The sequence below is a fragment of the Myxocyprinus asiaticus genome, chromosome 33 (assembly GCF_019703515.2).
Source record: "Myxocyprinus asiaticus isolate MX2 ecotype Aquarium Trade chromosome 33, UBuf_Myxa_2, whole genome shotgun sequence".
Classification (NCBI taxonomy): Eukaryota; Metazoa; Chordata; class Actinopteri; order Cypriniformes; family Catostomidae; genus Myxocyprinus; species Myxocyprinus asiaticus.
Genome location: NC_059376.1, coordinates 11,041,345 through 11,060,635, shown reverse-complemented (window position 1 = coordinate 11,060,635; position 19,291 = coordinate 11,041,345). Strand labels below are relative to the sequence as shown.

Genomic DNA, 19,291 nt, shown 5'->3' with positions numbered 1-19,291 from the left:
TTAATGAGCAGATTTGGTAGAGCAGCCCACAGTCAATGAAATAATCATTTTTCATCCGTCAAAATTCCATTCTCGCAAGACAAGTTTTTCTTTAAAAAGGGTTCCACCACAAAAGTGTCTGATTGGTCCGAACCACAACACCAGTCTGTGATATACGCTCTGTGATTGGTCTATCGCCGAGTTCGGTTACAGTATCCGCGTTTTGATTGGACAGTTGCTTCGTCATTTTGATACAATGATTTCTTCCTCCTCCTTTTACGTGGATATTATTTTAAAACATAGATATGTGCGTGAGCTGTAAATATATTGATACGGCAAAACGTTTATATTAATTTTTTATAAACAAAGCATGCGAAGGGTTACACTTTTTGTCAACGGAACCTCCAAAAATGGCAAGGTGAGTGAATACCTACCTACCTAGGCTCTTAGATAATACTAGATAATAATTATAAATGTATAAATATGATCTATTACATACTTTTGTACATAAATATAAATAGGTAAATGCTAGTTGATTTTATTTGATGATGATTATAATGTTGATTTATCTATAACTAGTATAATCATTTATAAATTATTAATATTTACATTATTTTTATTCGTAAGGATTAAATATTCAATTATATTTATTTAAATATTTAATAAATATTTAATCTAGACAGCTTGCCAATGCAATGCATTATCAGTATCACCATGCCGTTATTTATTTTGCAGGCTGTAGCAGTTTATGGGACTCTGTCCGAACTTTTGACAGTCGCCAGCAATAAGTTGGGAATCAGGGCTAGTAACCTATATAATGGGAAAGGTGGTCTTATAGATGACATTGTCCTCATCCGGTGAGATTAATAACTCTATTTTCTATTATTCTTCCATGAGTTCAGTATGAATATATGACAGCTTGTCAAGATTATGGTGAGCTAGTTGGTACTTATTGAGTGGGGCAGACAAATTAGTGTCATATAGGTCATGTGACTGGAAATATTGGCTGCTAATTGTGTATGTATTCCCCAGAGGTGATGATGTGCTATATGTGTCGGAAGGAGATGCCTTCATTGGTGAGTCGCTATAATATTTGAAACTCTTGTATAGTCAGGCTGTGATTTTGTTCCTCAAATTTAAATTTAAACCATTCATACAGGGCGGTGTGTGATACTATCACTATATCTGTGTTTAAGATCCTCAAAGTGATGGGAAGATGTCTGATGATAACTCAGGATTGCACACTGATTGGCTGATGCTGAATATTGGTGGGCATCTCTTCACAACCACTGGGTAACCATGTGGGAAGCCTTGCTGTCTTTTGGCTTGATATTTACTGAGATTTATTAGCAAGTTCTTATACACTGCAAAAGTTACTTTAATTGATAAATGTACAGTATAAGTGGGTGGGGAAAAAACAATAAGCCATAAAAAGGCTGTGCATTACAATGATGTTACCCTGGTTAAAAGTAGAGGTCGACCGATAGTGGATTTTGCCAATACGATAACCAGGGTGGTGGAAAAGACCGATTACCAATTAAGCTACCGATTGTTTTTAAAATCTATTTATTTAATGTTCAAGGGACAGTTCACCCAAAAATGAAAATTCTCTCATCATTTACTCACCCTCATGCCATCCCAGATGTGTATGACTTTCTCTCTTCTGCTGAACACAAATGAAGATTTTTAGAAGAATATCTCAGCTCTGTAGGTCCTCACAATGCAAGTGAATGGTGACCAGAACTTTGAAGCTCCAAAAAGTACATAAAGGCAGAATAAAAGTAATCCATAAAACGCCAGTGGTTAAATCCATGTCTTCTGAAGAGATATTTTAGGTGTGGGTGAGAAACAGTTCAATATTTAAGTTCTTTTTTACTATAAATCTCCACATTCACTTTCACATTCTTCTTCTTTTGTTTTTGATGACTCACATTCTTCATGCATATCGCCACCTACTGGACAGGGAGGAGAATATATAATAAAAAAAAATAGGCTGTTGATGTTTGCCAAGCAAAATTTGGTACGTGGCAAACAAATTGGTTATATTACAACAGCTCTTCACACATTGGTCATCAATCAGAACTAGAACTATCTGTTTTATAAGAATCTATAATTGTATATAATTGTAAATATAATGCATTTTCTGGAGATGCTTGGCGGTCTGCTCTTTAGACATTGTCATGACATTATTTAAAGTCTGGTCTTTCTGTTTTCTTTTGCTTCAGGAGTACTCTTGTGAGTAAGGAGCCTGACAGTATGCTGGCACATATGTTTAGAGAAGAGAGTAAGTTTAATTGAGTCTACACTGACTGATTCATGGATTGTGTGTTGTGCTAGCTCATCAGTTTGGAACAGAGTTTTTTCTTCTGCTTGAACTGCAGATGTATGGGGTAATACGCAGGATGAAAGGGGGGCTTACCTCATTGATCACAGCCCAGAGTACTTCAAGCCCATTCTGAATTACCAAAGGCACAGCCAGATCATTGTCAATGAAGGCATAAACTTACTGGGTGAGTGAAACTCAGATAGCACCAAAGGCATTCCCTGATGAACAAGTCTCATCTAATGTATCTGCGAAAGGCCCTTGATTATTTATTATTTTATTTGATAATTTTGTGTCTAGTTTATCAGCTACACATTCAGGGCTGGATGCAATTTTTGTTGCATGTTAAATATAATTATCACATTGGAGTACAACCTCTTCAAATAATAACATTTGCTTATTAAAAATAAATAAATATTTCCAAATTTTTACAAGTTGGCTTGTCTAATATAGTCTAATATATTTAAATACATTTAAATAAACAACTGCTGTGTATGCATTCAGAGATATTACTAGAATACATATATGCCTACACAAACACAACATACATCAACATAAGTGAATGTAAACAAAATAACAAAGATCATTCATACAGTATATCAGCTTATTATTAATTTGCGATGCCTTCAAACGTTTCTCCTCCAATTAGATTTTAGAACAAAAACTACATGTATTTATTTGATTATATGTCAGTATTGTAGTATTAAATGTAATAGTGTCTATCATTTCAGCTAAACTTATGATGATTTACCTTAAATATGATCTATTCTTCAGTTCATGGAATATTAGTATGTTACTTTTAGGAGTACTGGAAGAAGCTCGATTCTTTGGAATAGAGCAGCTGGCTGAACAGCTAGAGGTTGCCATTAAGGTAATATAATTAGAGGTAGGCTGATATATCGGTTTTACCAATTAATTGGTGCTGATAATTGCTAACTATCAGTTATCAGCTAAAATTTATGCCAATAGTTCTCAATAGTTAAAAAATAAAACATTTTTATTCCTAGTTCCTCTGTGGCTGGCGCTGGAGGAGTCTACAATTAGAATGACTTACAGTATAACAGCGGCCTATAGAGGTAAAATAAAACAATCATGTTGGGATTTGCTGCATCTAAATCTGTCATCATTGACAATATGTATCTGTATTTTTATTCTCACTTCATTGCATATTTTGTTATTTTGATTAGATAATCAAGTTTTCATAACTGAAGCAAGCAAGGGCCGTCCACATATACATTGCCGTCTCCAACTTCATATCACCTCATCTGGTGAATTATACATATACAAAACCCTTCATCTGGTGAATATATAGGCTATAAAGGCTTAATTTGGTAAAAACATAAATATAGAGCATTGTAATGGAGCCAATTTTCAATTTCAAAACAAGAGACCCTGATTTGTTGCGGGCTTGTTTGGACCAAATCAAAAATGTTTCTGGTTGTTATTGGGAATTTGGTTGAACATTAAACGGCATTTGGGATTTTATTTATTTTTGACTCCTGTAGCCTTTATGTCTGTGCCCGTCATAGTAAGGAAAAATGAAGAAATAAAAACAACTATCTACCGATTTAACGGCTACTGGCCTTTTCCATCACCTTAGTTATGGGTGTCAGCAAAATCCACTGTAGTTCAACCTCTAAATAAAATGTTTTGTTTCTTGCAAACTGTATAGTATAGCAATGTTATGCTTTGTTATAAATTTGCTCCTTTTTATATTTGATTTCATTTTTAATTCCATTGGTTAACAACAGAGTTCTAATCCACCTGAAGACCATTCTCCACTCTCTCGGAGGGAATTTGTTCGGTTTTTTCTGGCTACACCAACCAAATCAGAACTGCGCTGTCAGATAGAGGACATTGTCCTTGAATTATTTGTCTAATCATGTTTTCCAAGATCTCCCAGGGGTTGGTAATTGGGTTTTATTTTATTTTACTCATCCTCTCTTGCTTTTTCCCATTCAGGGTCTAAATTTAATTGGAGCAGATCTTTCTAGGCTGGATTTGCGGTATATTAATTTTAAAATGGTGAATCTGAGTCGCTGTAATCTCACCTATGCAAACCTTTGCTGCTCAAACCTGGAGAGAGCAGACCTGTCTGGAGCCAACCTAGATGTGAGCTCAACATCTCTCTTGTTTCTTTTTCTCTGGCCCTCTTCAATTCATATGAAGCCTTTCTTAAAGGGATAATTCACCCAAAAATGTGTTTTGTCATCATTCATTTACCCTCATGGCGTTACAAACCTGTATGACATACTGCCTTCTGTGGAACACAAAAGGAGAAATGTATCTTCCAGTTCATCAACAGTTCATAGAAACCACATCTGTCAAGTTCCAAAAATGACGAAAAAAGGACCATAAAAGTAGACCATATGACTTGTGTGCTTTATTTCTAGTTCCTTATCTGTCACTCACTCTATGTTGTGTCGATGTAGTGACACTAGGGGTCACTCTTGGGAGCCCGAGACACCTCTGGTCTTTGATAAAAGGCCAATGAAAATTGGCGAGTGGTATTTGCATACCACTCCCCCGGACATACGGGTATAAAAGGAGCTGGTATGCAACCACTCATTCAGATTTTCTCTTCGGAGCCGAACGGTCGATGTTTACTGAGCTGACTGTTCATTCACCTCTGCTGGATCTGACGGCGCATTTCAGTGGCTTCTCCCTCCTCTGCACTGGTGCGCTGCAGAGAACGCCCCTGGGCGCTTCGGCAGAAATAAGAGAGTATATTTTTCTAAAAGAGTATATTTCTCTAAAAGAGCGGCACACATGGAACGTCTTTTTAAAGATGCGTCTTTTTAAAGATGCCTTTCCTATTGTGTGTTATTCCTGGTTGCGGTCGTTATCTCTCAACTTCTGACGGTCACGATCGCTGTCTTTCGGAGACAGCATTCGTGAATGGATCATGTACTCATTGTGAGAACATGACCATGAAAGCAAGCCACCCCAGCGGCTCCCCGCCTCGGTCCTTCTACCTACAGGTATGAGGCCAGCGCGGCTAGCACTGGGGGCGATTTGGGGACCCCAGTGTGACCACCTCCGTCGGGTTCCCCCCCATGGACCTCCCATTCCCCAGCACGCTTGTCTGCCCCGATCGGGCTTCCGGATGAGTCCGCCGGCTCGTCTCATGTCGAGTTCGACCTCTTGTTCGGAGCCCTCGAAGCTGAAGAGCTCTCGAGCACAGCATCGGAGAGCGGGCTCATCCAGTCGGACGCAGAAGCCTCAGCTGGGCTCCCCACCTCGGGTACGGTTGCCCAGTCACAAGCTGACGCAGAAATGACGGACAGCTTTCCTGGGCAGCCACGCCACGCCTCGCTCCAGTTCCTTTCTTCCCGGAAGTGCACGAGGAGCTGACAAGGTCATAGGAGGCACCTTTTACTGCCCGGTCCCGATCTTTCAGCTCCCCCGCCCTCACTACCCTCGATAGTGGGGCGGCCAGGGGCTATTCGGCGATTCCCCCGGTGGATAACGTGATCGCGGTGCATCTATGCCCACGGAGCACCGCCACCTGGCACGGGCGCCCAAAGCTCCTGTCCAAGGCCTGTAGGTTTACGTCGTCCCTGATGGCCAAGGCATACAGTGCCACTGGACAAGCCGCCTCCGCCCTGCACGCCATGGCTCTCCTGCAAGTCCACCAAGCCAAGGCGCTAAAGGAACTGCATGAGGGTAGTTCCGCCCCAGATTTGATGCAGGAGCTGCGCTCGGCGACCGACCTCACTCTCCGGGCAACGAAGGTCATGGCGCGGTCTCTCGGGCGGGCCATGTCCACCTTGGTGGTCCAGGAGCGCCACCTTTGGCTCAACCTGGTCAAGATGGGAGAGGCTGAAAAGGCATGATTCCTTGCTGCCCCCATTTCCCAGGTTGGCCTATTTGGCGACACCGTCGAGGACTTTGCCCAGTTCTCGACGGTGAAGCAGCAGACGGAGGCTATCCGGCACATCCTGCCTCGGCGCGGCTCAAGATCCCGCAACCCGCCTGCTCGTCGCCAAGGGCGTCCCCCTCAGTGACTGCACCGGCTCCGCCGCAGCCTGCCCCTTCGGCCCAGCCTCGGGGTGGAGCTCACCGCAGGAAGTAGACGCCACCCGTCTCATGGCTGGTCCCCGGTGGAGGGCCGGGAGGAGAATCTTGTTGCCTTTTCATTTAATTTCGCAACATGCCCAAGTGGCTGCGGTACCCAACAGTTCAGCAAAAGAGCGGTTTCCTTGTTCCCTGGGTCACATACCCGGTGTGCACGGCCGTCATCATGACCACCGTCCACCATTCCATTTTGGCAAGTTTGGCGCTCCAGCGGTGGTCTCCCCGCCCCTGCGCGCCCAGTTGTGGCACAAATCTGCCCCTGATGTGACAGTCTCCACGGGTCACGAGGACAGGCCTCTTCCTCCCCCATCCCAGGCTGTTCCGGGGGTGGTCACAAGGAGCCAGGTAAGTGCTTTGATGTCCCTGAACTCAGCCCGGCCACAACATGGCGTGGCACCTCAGGCTCCGCCCTGCCGCGAGGCCCCACCCACCGGTATGTCCGACGAGATTGTCCCATTGGTCCCCCTCGCCCGGAACTTGGACGCGTGGCTTGCGCTTTCCAATCCGTCGCGATGGCTGATCCGGACCGTCCGACCCACGTTCAGCGGTATCCACTTCACCTCGGTGAAGTGCGAGAATGCTGCTACCTTGTGCGCGGAGATCGCTACCCTCCTACGGAAGGGTGTGATAGAGCCTGACCCATAGCGCCACGGGACACATCACCTGGCCATCACGCCGATCTGTCACTGCCTCTTCAGCCCTTGGAACGACCTCACATTTCTACAGGCAGGCGTTCCCGTAGAGCAGGTCTCCAGGCGCGTCGTGGTTATGACAGACGCCTCCAAAATGTGCTGGGGCGCTGTATGCAACGGGCACGCAGCTGCCGGCTTATGGACGGGCTCGTGGCTGCATTGGCACATCAACTGCCTCGAGTTGCTGGCAATTCTGCTCGCCCTGCGGAGGCATGTGTTAGTTCGGACAGACAACACAGCAACGGTAGCATATGTCAACCGTCAAGGCGGTCTGTGCTCCCGTTGTATGTCAACTCGCCTGCCGTCTCCTCCTCTGGAGTCAGCATCTCAAGTCGCTGCGAGCCACTCACATCCCGGGCGACATCAACACTGCAGCGGACGCGCTGTCACGGCAGGTTACCCTCAGGGGAGAGTGGAGACTCCACCCTCAGGTGGTCTAGCTGATTTGGAGTCGATTTGGGCAGGCACAGGTGGACCTGTTCGCCTCCCAAGAATCCTCCCACTGCCCGCTCTGGTACGCCCTGACCGAGGCACCTCTCTGTATAGATGCGCTGGCACACAGCTGGCCCCCTGGACTTCGCAAATATGCGTTTCCCCCAGTGAGCCTACTTGCACAGACCCCTCAGGGACGGGTCACCATCTGGCACCCACGACCAGACCTCTGGAATCTCCATGTCTGGCCCCTGGACAGGACGTGGAAGACCTAAGTGGCCTACCACCCGTGGTGGTAGATACGATCACTCAGGCTAGAGCTCCCTCTACGAGGCACCTGTATGCCTTGAAGTGGTGTCTGTTCGCTCAGTGGTGTTCTTCCCGACGCGAAGATCCCCAGAGATGCGCAGTCGGATTGGTGCTTTCCTTCCTGCAGGAGAGGCTGGAGGGGCAGCTGTCCCCCTCTACCTTGAAGGTGTATGTAGCCACTATTTCAGCTCATCACGATGCAGTAGATGGTAAGTACTTGGGGAAGCACAACTTGATCATCAGGTTCCTGAGAGGCGCTAGGAGGTTGAATCCCTCCAGACCGCGCCTCGTCCCCCTCGTGGGACCTCTCTGTAGTCCTTCAGGGTCTACAGGGAGCTCCCTTTGAGCCCTTGGAGCTTAAGGCATTCTCATTTAAGACTTCCCTCCTGACTGTGCTCACTTCCATCAAAAGGGTAAGGGACCTGCAGGTGTTCTCTGTCAGTGAATCATGCCTGGAGTGAACCTGGTGAACCTGCAAGCACTGCCCCAGGAGGAGGCAGACCCAGCCTTGGCGTTGCTGTGTCCGGTGCGAGCTTTACGCATCTATTTGGATCGCATGCAGAGCCTTAGAAGCTCCGAGCAGCTCTTTGTCTGCTTTGGGGGACAGCGGAAAGGAAGCACTGTCTCCAAACAGAGGATCGCTCACTGGGTCATTGACGCCATCGTGATGGCATGTCAGGCTCAGGACGTGCCACCCCCTGCTGGGTTACGAGCCCTCTCTACCAGGAGTGTGGTGGCCTCTTGGGCCCTGGCCAGTGGTGCCTCTTTGGCAGACATCTGCAGGGCAGTGGGCTGGGCAACACCCAACACCTTTATGAGGTTCTACAATCTCCAGGTTGAGCTGGTTTCATCCCGTATATTGGCAGGCACGAGCAGGTAAGTTCCGGGACAGCTGGCCTTTTAAAAAAAAAAAAAGCAGAGGTGTTTGGGGCTCCCAAGAGTGACCCCTAGTGTCATTACATCGACACAACTTCTCGTTCCCTCCATCAGGGAACGGAGGTTACGAAAGTAACCAGGACGTTTTCAGGACACTGTATTTTAAAGATAATTTTGTAAAAATCCAAATAACTTTACAGATCTTTATTGTAAAGGGTTTAAACAATGTTTTCCATGCTTGTTCAATGAACCATAAACAATTAATGAACATGCACCTGTGGAACGGTCGTTAAGACACTAACAGCTTACAGACGGTAGGCAATTAATGTCGCAGTTATAAAAACTTAGGACACTAAAGAGACCTTTCTTCTGACTCACCAAAACACCAAAAGAAAGATGCCCAGGGTCCCTGCTTATCTGCGTGAACGTGCCTTAGGCATGCTGCATGGAGGCATGAGGACTGCAGTTGTGGCCAGGGCAATAAATTGCAATGTCCGTACTGTGAGACGCCTAAGACAGCACTACAGGGAGATAGGAAGGACAGCTGATCTTCCTCACAGTGGCAGACCACGTGTAACAACACCTGTACAGGATCGGTACATCCGAAGGATAGGTACAGGATGGCAACAAAACTGCCCGAGGTACACCAGGAACACACAATCCCTCCATCAGTGCTCAGACTGTCCACAATAGGCTGAGAGGCCTGTTGTAAGGCAGGTCCTTACCAGACATCACTGGCAACAACGTCGCATATGGGCACAGACCCACCCTCGCTGGACCAGACAGGACTGTCAAAAAGTGCTTTTCACTGACAAGTCGTGGTTTTGTCTCACCAGGGGTGATGTTCGGACTCACGTATATCATCAAATTAATGAGCGTTACACCGAGGCCTGTACTCTGGAGCGGGATCGATTTGGAGGTGGAGAGTCCGTCGTGGTCTTGGCCGGTGTGTCACAGCATCATCGGACTGAGATTATTGTCATTGCAGGCAATCTCAACGCTGTGCGTTACAGGGAAGACATCCTCCTCCCTCATGTGGTACCCTTCCTGCAGGCTCGTCCTGACATGACCCTCCAGCATGACAATGCCACCAGCCATACTGCTTGTTCTGTGCATGATTTCCTGCAAGACAGAAATCTCAGTGTTCTGCCATGGCCAGCGAAGAGCCCGGATCTCAATCCCACTGAGCACGTCTGGGACCTGTTGGATCGGAGGGTGAGGGCTAGGGCCATTCCCCCCAGAAATGTCTGGGAACTTGCAAGTGCCTTGGTGGAAGAGTGGGGTAACATCTCACAGCAAGAACTGGCAAATCTGGTGCAGTCCATGAGGAGGAGATGCACTGCTGTACTTAATGCAGCTGTTGGCCACACCAGATACTGACTGTTACTTTTGATTTTGACCCCACCCCCCTTTGTTCAGGGACACATTATTCCATTTCTGTTAGTCACATGTCTGTGAAACTTGTTCAGTTTATGTCTTAGTTGTTGAATCTTTTTATGTTCATACAAATATTTACATGTTAAGTTTGCTGAAAATAAAAGCAGTTGAAAGTGAGATGTTTCTTTTTTTGCTGAGTTTATTTATATATATATATATATATATATATATATATATATATATATATATATATATATATATATATATATACACGCTACCGGTCAAAAGTTTTGAAACACTTACACATTCTTTATTATCATTTTTTTTTTTTTTTTCACATTTTAGAATAATAGTAAAGTCATCAAAACTATGGAATAACATAAATGGAACTATGAGAATTATGTTGTGACTAAACTAAATCCAAAATAATTCAAAACTATGTTATATGTTAGCATCTTCAAAGTAGTCACCCTTTGCCTAGAATTTGTAGACATGTTCTCTTGACATTTTCTCAACCAGCTTCTTGAGGTATCACCCTGGGATGCTTTTTAAACAGTATTGAAGGAGTTCCCATCTATGTTGGTCACTTATTGGCTGCTTTTCTTTATTATTTGGTCCAAGTCATCAATTTCAAAAACTATTTTTTTTAAACAAATTTTAGTTTTATAATGAAATAAATTAATATGGTGGCACAATTATATTTTTGTCTACAAAACTAATTTCAAACATTTAAGCAGACGCCTTCAGATTAAAATATTTTTAAGGTCATGAGAAAAATTTCAGTCAAGTGGTTAAAAGGTTTTGACCGGTTGTGTATATATTTATATATATATATATATATATATATATATATATATATATATATATATATATATATATATATATATATATTTATAGTGCACATATTTGAGCTGTTTGGAATTGCCTGTGTAAATTTATATCTGCACGTACAATATAACTTACAGACAACATTTAGCATAAGAACAGTTTGCATTATATTTCTTATGCTGAGGGTACATTTTGGCTTCCAACCTTGAATTTGAATTTGGTAATGTTTAATTATTATATGTAAAATAAATATTTTTGGGCAAATAAAATATAGATATAGGCTACTGGTCTAGAGCAATCAAAACTCTCAATAATGTTTCAGTAGCGTATTGAAACACTCCAGTATTGCATGTGAAACCTTTAATTACCCTTTATAAAACTATTACCAAAACTACTACTACTATTATTAACCATCATTATCTCCATCATTTAAAAAGGCCTACTGCTGCTCCTACTACAATTAATGATAATAATATTACCTTTCTTGTTTCATTTATATGTTGTTTTTAGTTTTTAAAATAGCATATACATTATATATCATTCTGATGGAAAAATGGGCATAACACTACTCAGGACTTTTATTATGAAAGGTCGCTTTTTGCTAGAGCCCTTTTATCAAAACCACAAGCAGAGCAATGTATAGTTACATTAGCCAGAAGACAAGAGGCCATTTCTCTCTCTCTCTCTCTCTCTCTCTCTCTCTCTCTCTCTCTCTCTCTCTCTCTCTCAATTACATTTTTCAATTTAGAGTAGTTTATTGGCATGATTGTGTTTACATACAATATTGCCAAAGCATTAATACACAAAACAGATAATGACAAGACAAATAATAATAATAAAACCGTAACAAATAACAATAAAAATAGAATTAAAATAAGGTGCCAGGTAATGAATAAAATAAAATAAAAACTATAATAACAATATACACTATACAATATAAAATAAAATAAGCATTTAACAAGACATTATGAACAGACATTATGTCTGTAATGGCATAGTCGACTACACTAGCCCCAAGAGCTGAGCAGTATGTGAATCGACCTAAAGAGTCCCCTCGGTTCCTACCATTGAGCATATACAGACCCAGGCCTCGACAGAGACACACTAACTCCTTACCGTTTATGTTGACTGTACTTTCCGAATTGTTCCGTGTTGTAGTGGTGGGGGATAGATGTGTGTTGGCTTTCAGTTTGTGGTTATTCCCATGGGTATCTATAATGTCCGATCTTGTCCTTGCACTTAGGTCCCCACATAACATCACATTCTCCTGGGCCTGGAATTGGCTGGTTTCCATCTGAAGCTGATCAAAATGATTGTCCTTGTAGTACGGAGATTCTGATGGAGGTATGTAGGCTGCACAGATGTAAAAGTCCTTATCGCAGTCTATGATGCCTTTTTTGAGTTTAAGCCAAACATGTGTTGAGTCTTTTTTCATGATTGGTACCCTTTGTACCAAATGATGACCCCACTAGAGTCTCTTCCGAGTTTCACGTTACAGTTTTTAAGTGATGGCAATACAATTTCCCTGTATCCTAAGGGCAGTGACTGTCCACGTCTGATCTGCACCATGTTTCTTGTAGAATAATGATGTCCTGGTTATAAATGTTTTTCAGAAACTCTGTTTTTAAAGTCTTGGCCCCTCAGATTGTGGAGTAGAGGCCTTGAATATTCCAAGAGCTTATGGTGAAAGAAGTTATTGTGAAATAAAGTGAGGTGTTTTGGTGGTCCAGATGGCTTACCCCAGTATTCTACAGATGAGATATAGATGTCTACATCTCTCTTTCTCTCTCTCTCTCTCTCTCTCTCTCTCTCTCTGTTGCATGCTGGGAGTGGGTTGATCTGAGTGTGGAGCGTGGTAGAGCGAATGTGGAAAATTGTGGTGTTTTTCTAAATTTTATTTTTTCCTCTCTTTAGTTGATACTAATATAGAGTAAGGAAGAGTTGTGTGTTTTTGGACGCGCTCTGCGCAGTAATCTTCGTGAGCCGGCATGGCATCTGATCCTGTACAAGGAACGCCACACCTGTCCCTTCGTAATGGGTGCAGGTGTGTGCCAGAGCCCGGCATGAGTGTTGAAGATTTGCTCGTCTTAAGGGTCTGAGATGACAAAAGTAACAAAAGGAGACCTGTACACTGTGGATTAAATCAATGCATTTATTGATTAAACAAAGGGCAAAAGCATTGAAGTGAGTGAATTTTTTTCTAGATTTAGACAAATTTTTGGAACTATAATGTGGGCAAAGAGAGTAAGTAGTCTTGAGGAGCTTTCACAGCAGAAACGATTCAGGTTAAAGAAATATATTACTGCAATTCGACAAGGAAAAAAAAAATGGAAAAGTGAAGCTAAGGAGGGGAAAAATTAACTAATCACTACGGTTAATATGCTCTCTTTCTTCCTGACTTGTTTTCTTCTTATCTTTCTTTTCCTTATGGAGGTTTTATGGATGGGATCCCTTAATGTTAATGGGATGAGGGATAGGAAGGAGAGTGACACACTGTTACATTTTATTAATTTGAAAAAATTAGATGTAATATTTTTGCAGGAAACCCATAGTGACATGAATAATGAGGTAGATTGGGGACTGTGGTAGAGGAATGATTGTTTTCTTAGTCACGGGATGAACTTGAGTGCAGGAGTTGCAGTTCTTTTTTTCTTCATTTATTAAACCAAAAATTCTGTCAAAAAAAAAAAAAATTGAGCCAGGGAGATTATTAGCAGTTAGAGCTGAGGTTAATGGTCTTTTTATTGTTGTTGATGTTGTGTTTGTTCATATCTATGCACTTAATAGAGGGCCTGATAGGGTTAATGTTTTTAACAAATTGCGAGATTTTTTAAAACAACAGCAGGATGGTGATTTAATCATTCTAGTGGGGGGACTGGAACTGTACACTTGACTTTTCTGTTGATCGAAATGGAGAAGAACCACGTGTTCAATCATCTACTGTTTTAGCTAATATTATTGAAACTTTAAATTTTTCAGATATGTGGAGAGAAAATAATCCCTCGGTAAAACAATACACTTGGGTTAAGGTTAATGATGGGAGGATCTCAGCAGCACATTTGGATAGACTGTATTTATCAAACAATATGAGAAACAGAGTTGTATATACAGCAATTGGATTTTTATTCTCAGTTGTATGCTGTTGAAAACACAGATGTGCAGAGTCAAAACGAACTATTACAGAATCTTCACTGTTTATCATCTGAGCATAAGCAAGCTCTAGAGTCTGGACCCACCTTTGAAGAAGTGAGCGCCGCAATAATGGGACTGTCTTCAGGTCGTACTCCTTGTATAGATGGACTTCCTGACGAGTTTTATAAACACTTCTGGACTATTATTGGAACTGATCTATTTGAAGTACTAGAGGAAGTGTTTCATGTAGGGTTTCAACCTAAGAGCTGTCAACGGGCAATTTTAACATTACTGCCCAAGAAAGGTGATCTCACATTATTGAAGAATTGGAGACCAGTCGCAATTTTATGTTCAGAATATAAAACAATATCAAAGTGTCTTGCCAACAGACTAAACAAGGTATTACATGAAATTGTACATAAAGATCAATCATACTGTATAAAAGACATATAATTCCAATAATTTGCACTTGGTAGGTGATGTCATCAACATGGGAATTTTATCACTAGATCAAGAAAAAGCTTTTGACAGAGTTGAAATTTTCTTTTTAATGCTCTGAGGGCTTTTGGTTTTGGAGATAAATTTATCTCAATGATAAAAACACTTTAAAATGATGCCACGTGTATGATAAAGATGGCGGGTGGGCTTAGTGTCTCTGTTAAGGTGCAGAGGGGTATAAGACAAGGTTGCCCACATTCAGGGCAGCTTTATAGTTTAGCCATTGAACCCCTCCTCTGTAAACTGAGAAAAGAGTTAATGGGCATACAAATAAATGCTTTAATTTCAAGTGATGATATAAAAGTCTCAGCATATGCTGATGATATTACAGTTGTTATAAGAAAAGATGCTCATTTATTGAAAGGGATTTTAGAGAGTTAGAGAGTAAACTGGGATAAAAGTGATGCATTGTGGTGTGGCTTGGATGATAGAAGACCTCTGCTTCCAAGTAAACTGCAGTGGGGATGACTTGATTTTAAGTAGTTGTGGGTATTTTTAGGAAGGGAAGAGTATAAGAAACAGAACTGGGAGGGCCTGGCAGAGAAGGTGTGTGCTCGGTTGTCTTGCTGGCAATGGCTGCTGCCCCAGTTATCCTACAGGGGAAGGGTGTTGGTCTGTAACAACCTTGTAGCCTCATCAGACAAGAAGGAGGTCAAGGATTAGTGGACATTAGCAGAGTAATGGCTTTCGGACTTTAGATAGCTAAGAGACTCCTTTATGGAGAGAATGTAAGCTGGTCGGGGGTAGCCTGTGCCCTCTTGAAGAGAGCGTGTAGGATGGGGCTAGACCGACATCTCTTCCTTATGGACAATCAAAGTTATGATTTGACTGGACTATCACCTTTTTATCATTCATTGATGAAAGCATGGAGGATTTTCAGTATTTCAAGGAATCTTAAAGATACTCAAAGCCTTTGGCTGAAATAAGAACCATTGTTGTATAATCCTGTCGTGGAATTGGAGATTTTACAGTCACCTATGAGGAATGCTCTGAAAAGTGCAGGGGTTACCAAAATTGGACATTTGATGACAACAGAAGGATGGATGTCTGCTGAGACGCTGGCTGCTAAGCTTGGTGTTAGATCAGTCCGCCTAACACAGAGACTGTTGAAAAGTTTTTAGAATTTTTACCTCTGGATTTTAAAATTGCTTTGGAAACACTTGATGAAGACAGAGACTCTTTCTTCCCAGAGATAAGAGTTGCACCTGCTGTTGGGACTTTTCAAGAACCAGAGGGGGCTTTGCTTACCTTTAGAACTCCTCAACTGGAATTTTTAGTGATACTGGGAAAAAAGCACTGTATACAGTGTGTGTTAAGGTTTCACATCTTCATTCTTTGGAGAGACTTAAGGAATCTAAATGGCAGGAGATTTTCAGATCAGATACTTCCCCAAGGGGTAGCTGGAGGACCTTGTACACGCCTCCCATTGAGAAAAGGTCCGGAGACCTTCAGTGGAGGACTGTGCATGGTATAATACCTACAAACAGACACAGAGCACACCTTGATCCACAGGTAGGGGAGGAGTGTCCAGAAACTGTTTATCATTTATTTGTTCATCGTGTGAGACTTCAACCATTGTTTTTTTCAATTAGAAGTGTGGTGTCAGATTTTTGGGGAAGTGTTTTCACCTGTGTTTTTTATTTACGGGCCCAAATATAATCGGAGTAGAAAAGAGGTTCATGCTTTAATACATTTTTTGTTTGGACAAGCCAAAATGGCAATTTGCACATAAAAAATAGAATTAATGGTGAGGGGTCAACTGATGTTGTCTTAATTTTAAAGGGTTTAATAAAAGCAAGGTTAAAAGTGGAATTTGCTTTTTATCGTTTGGTTGAAGACCTGGAAACCTTTATTAATATATGGTAGTAAACCAATGTATTTGTGAAATTGACTCTGATGGTTTTTTTGAAGATCAATGTTTAAACGAAGGATCATTGCAAAATGTAAGTTTTATTTTTATGTGTGTATGTGTGTATGTATATGTGTGTATATGTGTATATATATATGTGTGTATTATTTTGTATTTCATGAAAGCATATAGATGAAGGATGTGAATTATTTTTTTAATTTTTTGAAAACAAAGAGATGTAAAAAGTTAAAAAGTCTCTCTCTCTCTCTCTCTCTCTCTCTCTCTCTCTCTCTCTCTCTCTCTCTGTCTCTCTCTCTCTCTCTCTCTCTGTCTGTCAATGGATGTCTATGGAGGACTTCTTGAGTGCCCTGAATAAACTGGTTTTGTGAGGAAACAGCTCGTCACTTAATGAATTGATTAACATGATATCTTCACCATGTTTTACACTAAACAATCCTTTTAGAATAAATTATATGGAAAGTAAAATTGCTGTTTTATAAGAGAAGATACAGACAATTTTGCGACAGGTAGGTTTTAGTTTACGGCTCTCCCCATTAATTTGTATGGTATCCGCACACAGTGACTTACTGTCGTAACACGCGAGTTGACCGTTACGCGCTTTCTATGGTAAAAACTAGTTTCACCATCATGGCTCGTTATTTACCCTGAGCTCGTGTGCAGGTAATGGCAGTTTTACACAGAGTTTGGTCTCTATTCAACAGTTTGCTTGTTTACTTAAACCAAATGCCATTCCCACGGCAGTCAGTGCACCTGCAGCGCTCATCGCTCAACACCAAGCGTCCATCAAACCCTGGACGAGATGGACTTTGAGAGAGGTGCATATCTGCCCTAACAACAAAAGCATTGTGGTGGTACCATTATACATTAATGGTATCAGATGGTAATACCATGGTGTTGATTGATTATCATATTCATATACCTTGGTTTTTACATGGTAATCTAAGGAAGGGCTTTTCAACCTTTTAATGCCAGGACCCCCTTTCTAAAATATAAAGGCATTTACAGTATACATTTTTACTCTCTGAGGAAAAATAGTGATCTTAAGACAATGTTGTTTCCAAAATTAAATAATTGCTTTTATTTTTTATTGTTCTGAAGCCAAAACACTTTATTAAAATGTCACGTGGAAGTATTTAATTAATTAATTAATTAATTTTTGACAAAATGTTCATTTATTTTCCACCCAATATTAGAATATAAGATATATATTTTTTAATTGTTTATTTTTAATATCTATTTATAAACATATCTACAGTGCAAGGAAGGACAAATTAACACTTAATAATAATAATAAAAATAAATAAATAATATATATATTTAACATTTTGAAAAATCATTTAACTTTCTCTCAAATTTTCTGCGGACCCCCTATCACCCCCTTGCAGCTCCCTAGGGGTCTAAGGTACTTTCACAATGGTACATGCCCAAAGAACCATGGTATTCCATGGTAAAAATAAATAAATGGTAATAACGTTTTGCTTTTGTTAGTTTAGAATGTTCTGGGTTTTGATGACATTCCTATATATCCTTTTACACAATACAATGTGAACTGTCTGTTTGCATGTATTTGGTCAGCTGCTATTGATGGAGATTGGAGATCTGGAGAGAGTTAGATCATTTCTCAAAAAAGGGATTGATCCAAATATGGGAGACCAGGCAAACTACACTGCTTTGGTTTGTAAGCGTTTTATAAATCACCACTGAGTCTTTTCTCACATCTAAAACTGAATCTACAAGTTTCTTCCCTAAAGAACACTCATGAAAAACAATGGAGCCATTTACCTGTGCAGTTGCATTGACTTGTTGACATTGTTTATTAATCAGCCAAAGATTTTATTCTAACATAATTATCCTTCACAATACCCTTTTGTAGTATTGATCATCTCATAACACACAACCCAGTTTACAGATCTTCTTTCTTTGTGGTTGAAGCATTATGCGGCTTGAGCAGGCCACCTGTCAGTGTGCGAGTTACTCTTGGATTGTGGAGCTTGTGCTAACGTCCAGACCCACGGTGGTGCATACCCCCTTCATAGGGCAGCTTACTGCGGCCATTGCAATGTGGTCAAGCTACTGTTACACCACAGTGCCGATTCCTGCCTGACTGATGATGATGGAGCTACACCCCTACATAAGGTACTACTGATGAACACAGCTAGATTTTATTATTAATCGATTTTATAGCATATGCAGTGGATTGTTTGTAGAAAATGAAAATGTTGTCATCGTTTACATTCCACAATCCATTTGTCTTTCTTGCATGGAACACATATGGAATTATAAATTAAATTAAATTTGTCCTTTCATATTCCACAGGTCATGATGACAGAATTTAACTATCATTATCACTTTAAGATTAGTGTGTGGAACTTTATTTGATTGTGTAAGTTTCCTAGTGAGTTTGGGTTTGTATGTGCGCACAGCCTACTGAGCAGGGCCATCTGGAGGTGTGTGAGCTACTGGTGAAAGCCTTGCAAGCTGTGAAAGATAAACGATCAAATATACCTTTGGATCTTTGTCCAGAGAAGAACACGCTTTGGGAGTTTCTGAGGCCACCACAGTAACCTGAAGGAATATGAAGAATCAAGGGGTGTTAACCACCATAGACATTGAGGGGCATATGTCCCAGCCAATATTGAGATTAGTGGTTTAATTAGTGGCAAAGTCTCTTTATGGACACCTAAGATGGTCCTCATATTGTGTAAGAGAATGAGAATTGATCCTGTTTTAATGGATGACTTGTCACCAAAAGGTCTTACAACAGTGGTGCATTTAAGCCAAGACACTAATGCTTGTAAATTTCTTGTAAAGCCTGTACTTTATGAATTCTCCAGTAGAGGGTGCTATTATCTTATTAATAACGCATTATTAACATTATTCACCCACATAGCTGCTACT

General features: G+C 41.3%; 1 protein-coding gene and 1 pseudogene across 1 annotated transcript; both read left to right on the top strand.

Moving 5' to 3' along the window:
- The first annotated feature begins 349 nt into the window (after positions 1-349).
- Positions 350-4,489, top strand: LOC127424581 (BTB/POZ domain-containing protein KCTD9-like). Its single transcript, XM_051669936.1, has 9 exons — positions 350-397; positions 715-836; positions 1,012-1,055; positions 1,176-1,272; positions 2,205-2,263; positions 2,361-2,489; positions 3,106-3,173; positions 4,054-4,161; positions 4,265-4,489. The coding sequence occupies exons 1-9, from the start codon at positions 350-352 to the stop codon at positions 4,487-4,489; spliced, it is 900 nt and encodes a 299-aa protein (XP_051525896.1).
- Positions 4,490-12,881: 8,392 nt separating this feature from the next.
- LOC127424580 (ankyrin repeat domain-containing protein 39-like) lies at positions 12,882-18,957 on the top strand (annotated as a pseudogene).
- The last annotated feature ends 334 nt before the right edge of the window (positions 18,958-19,291 follow it).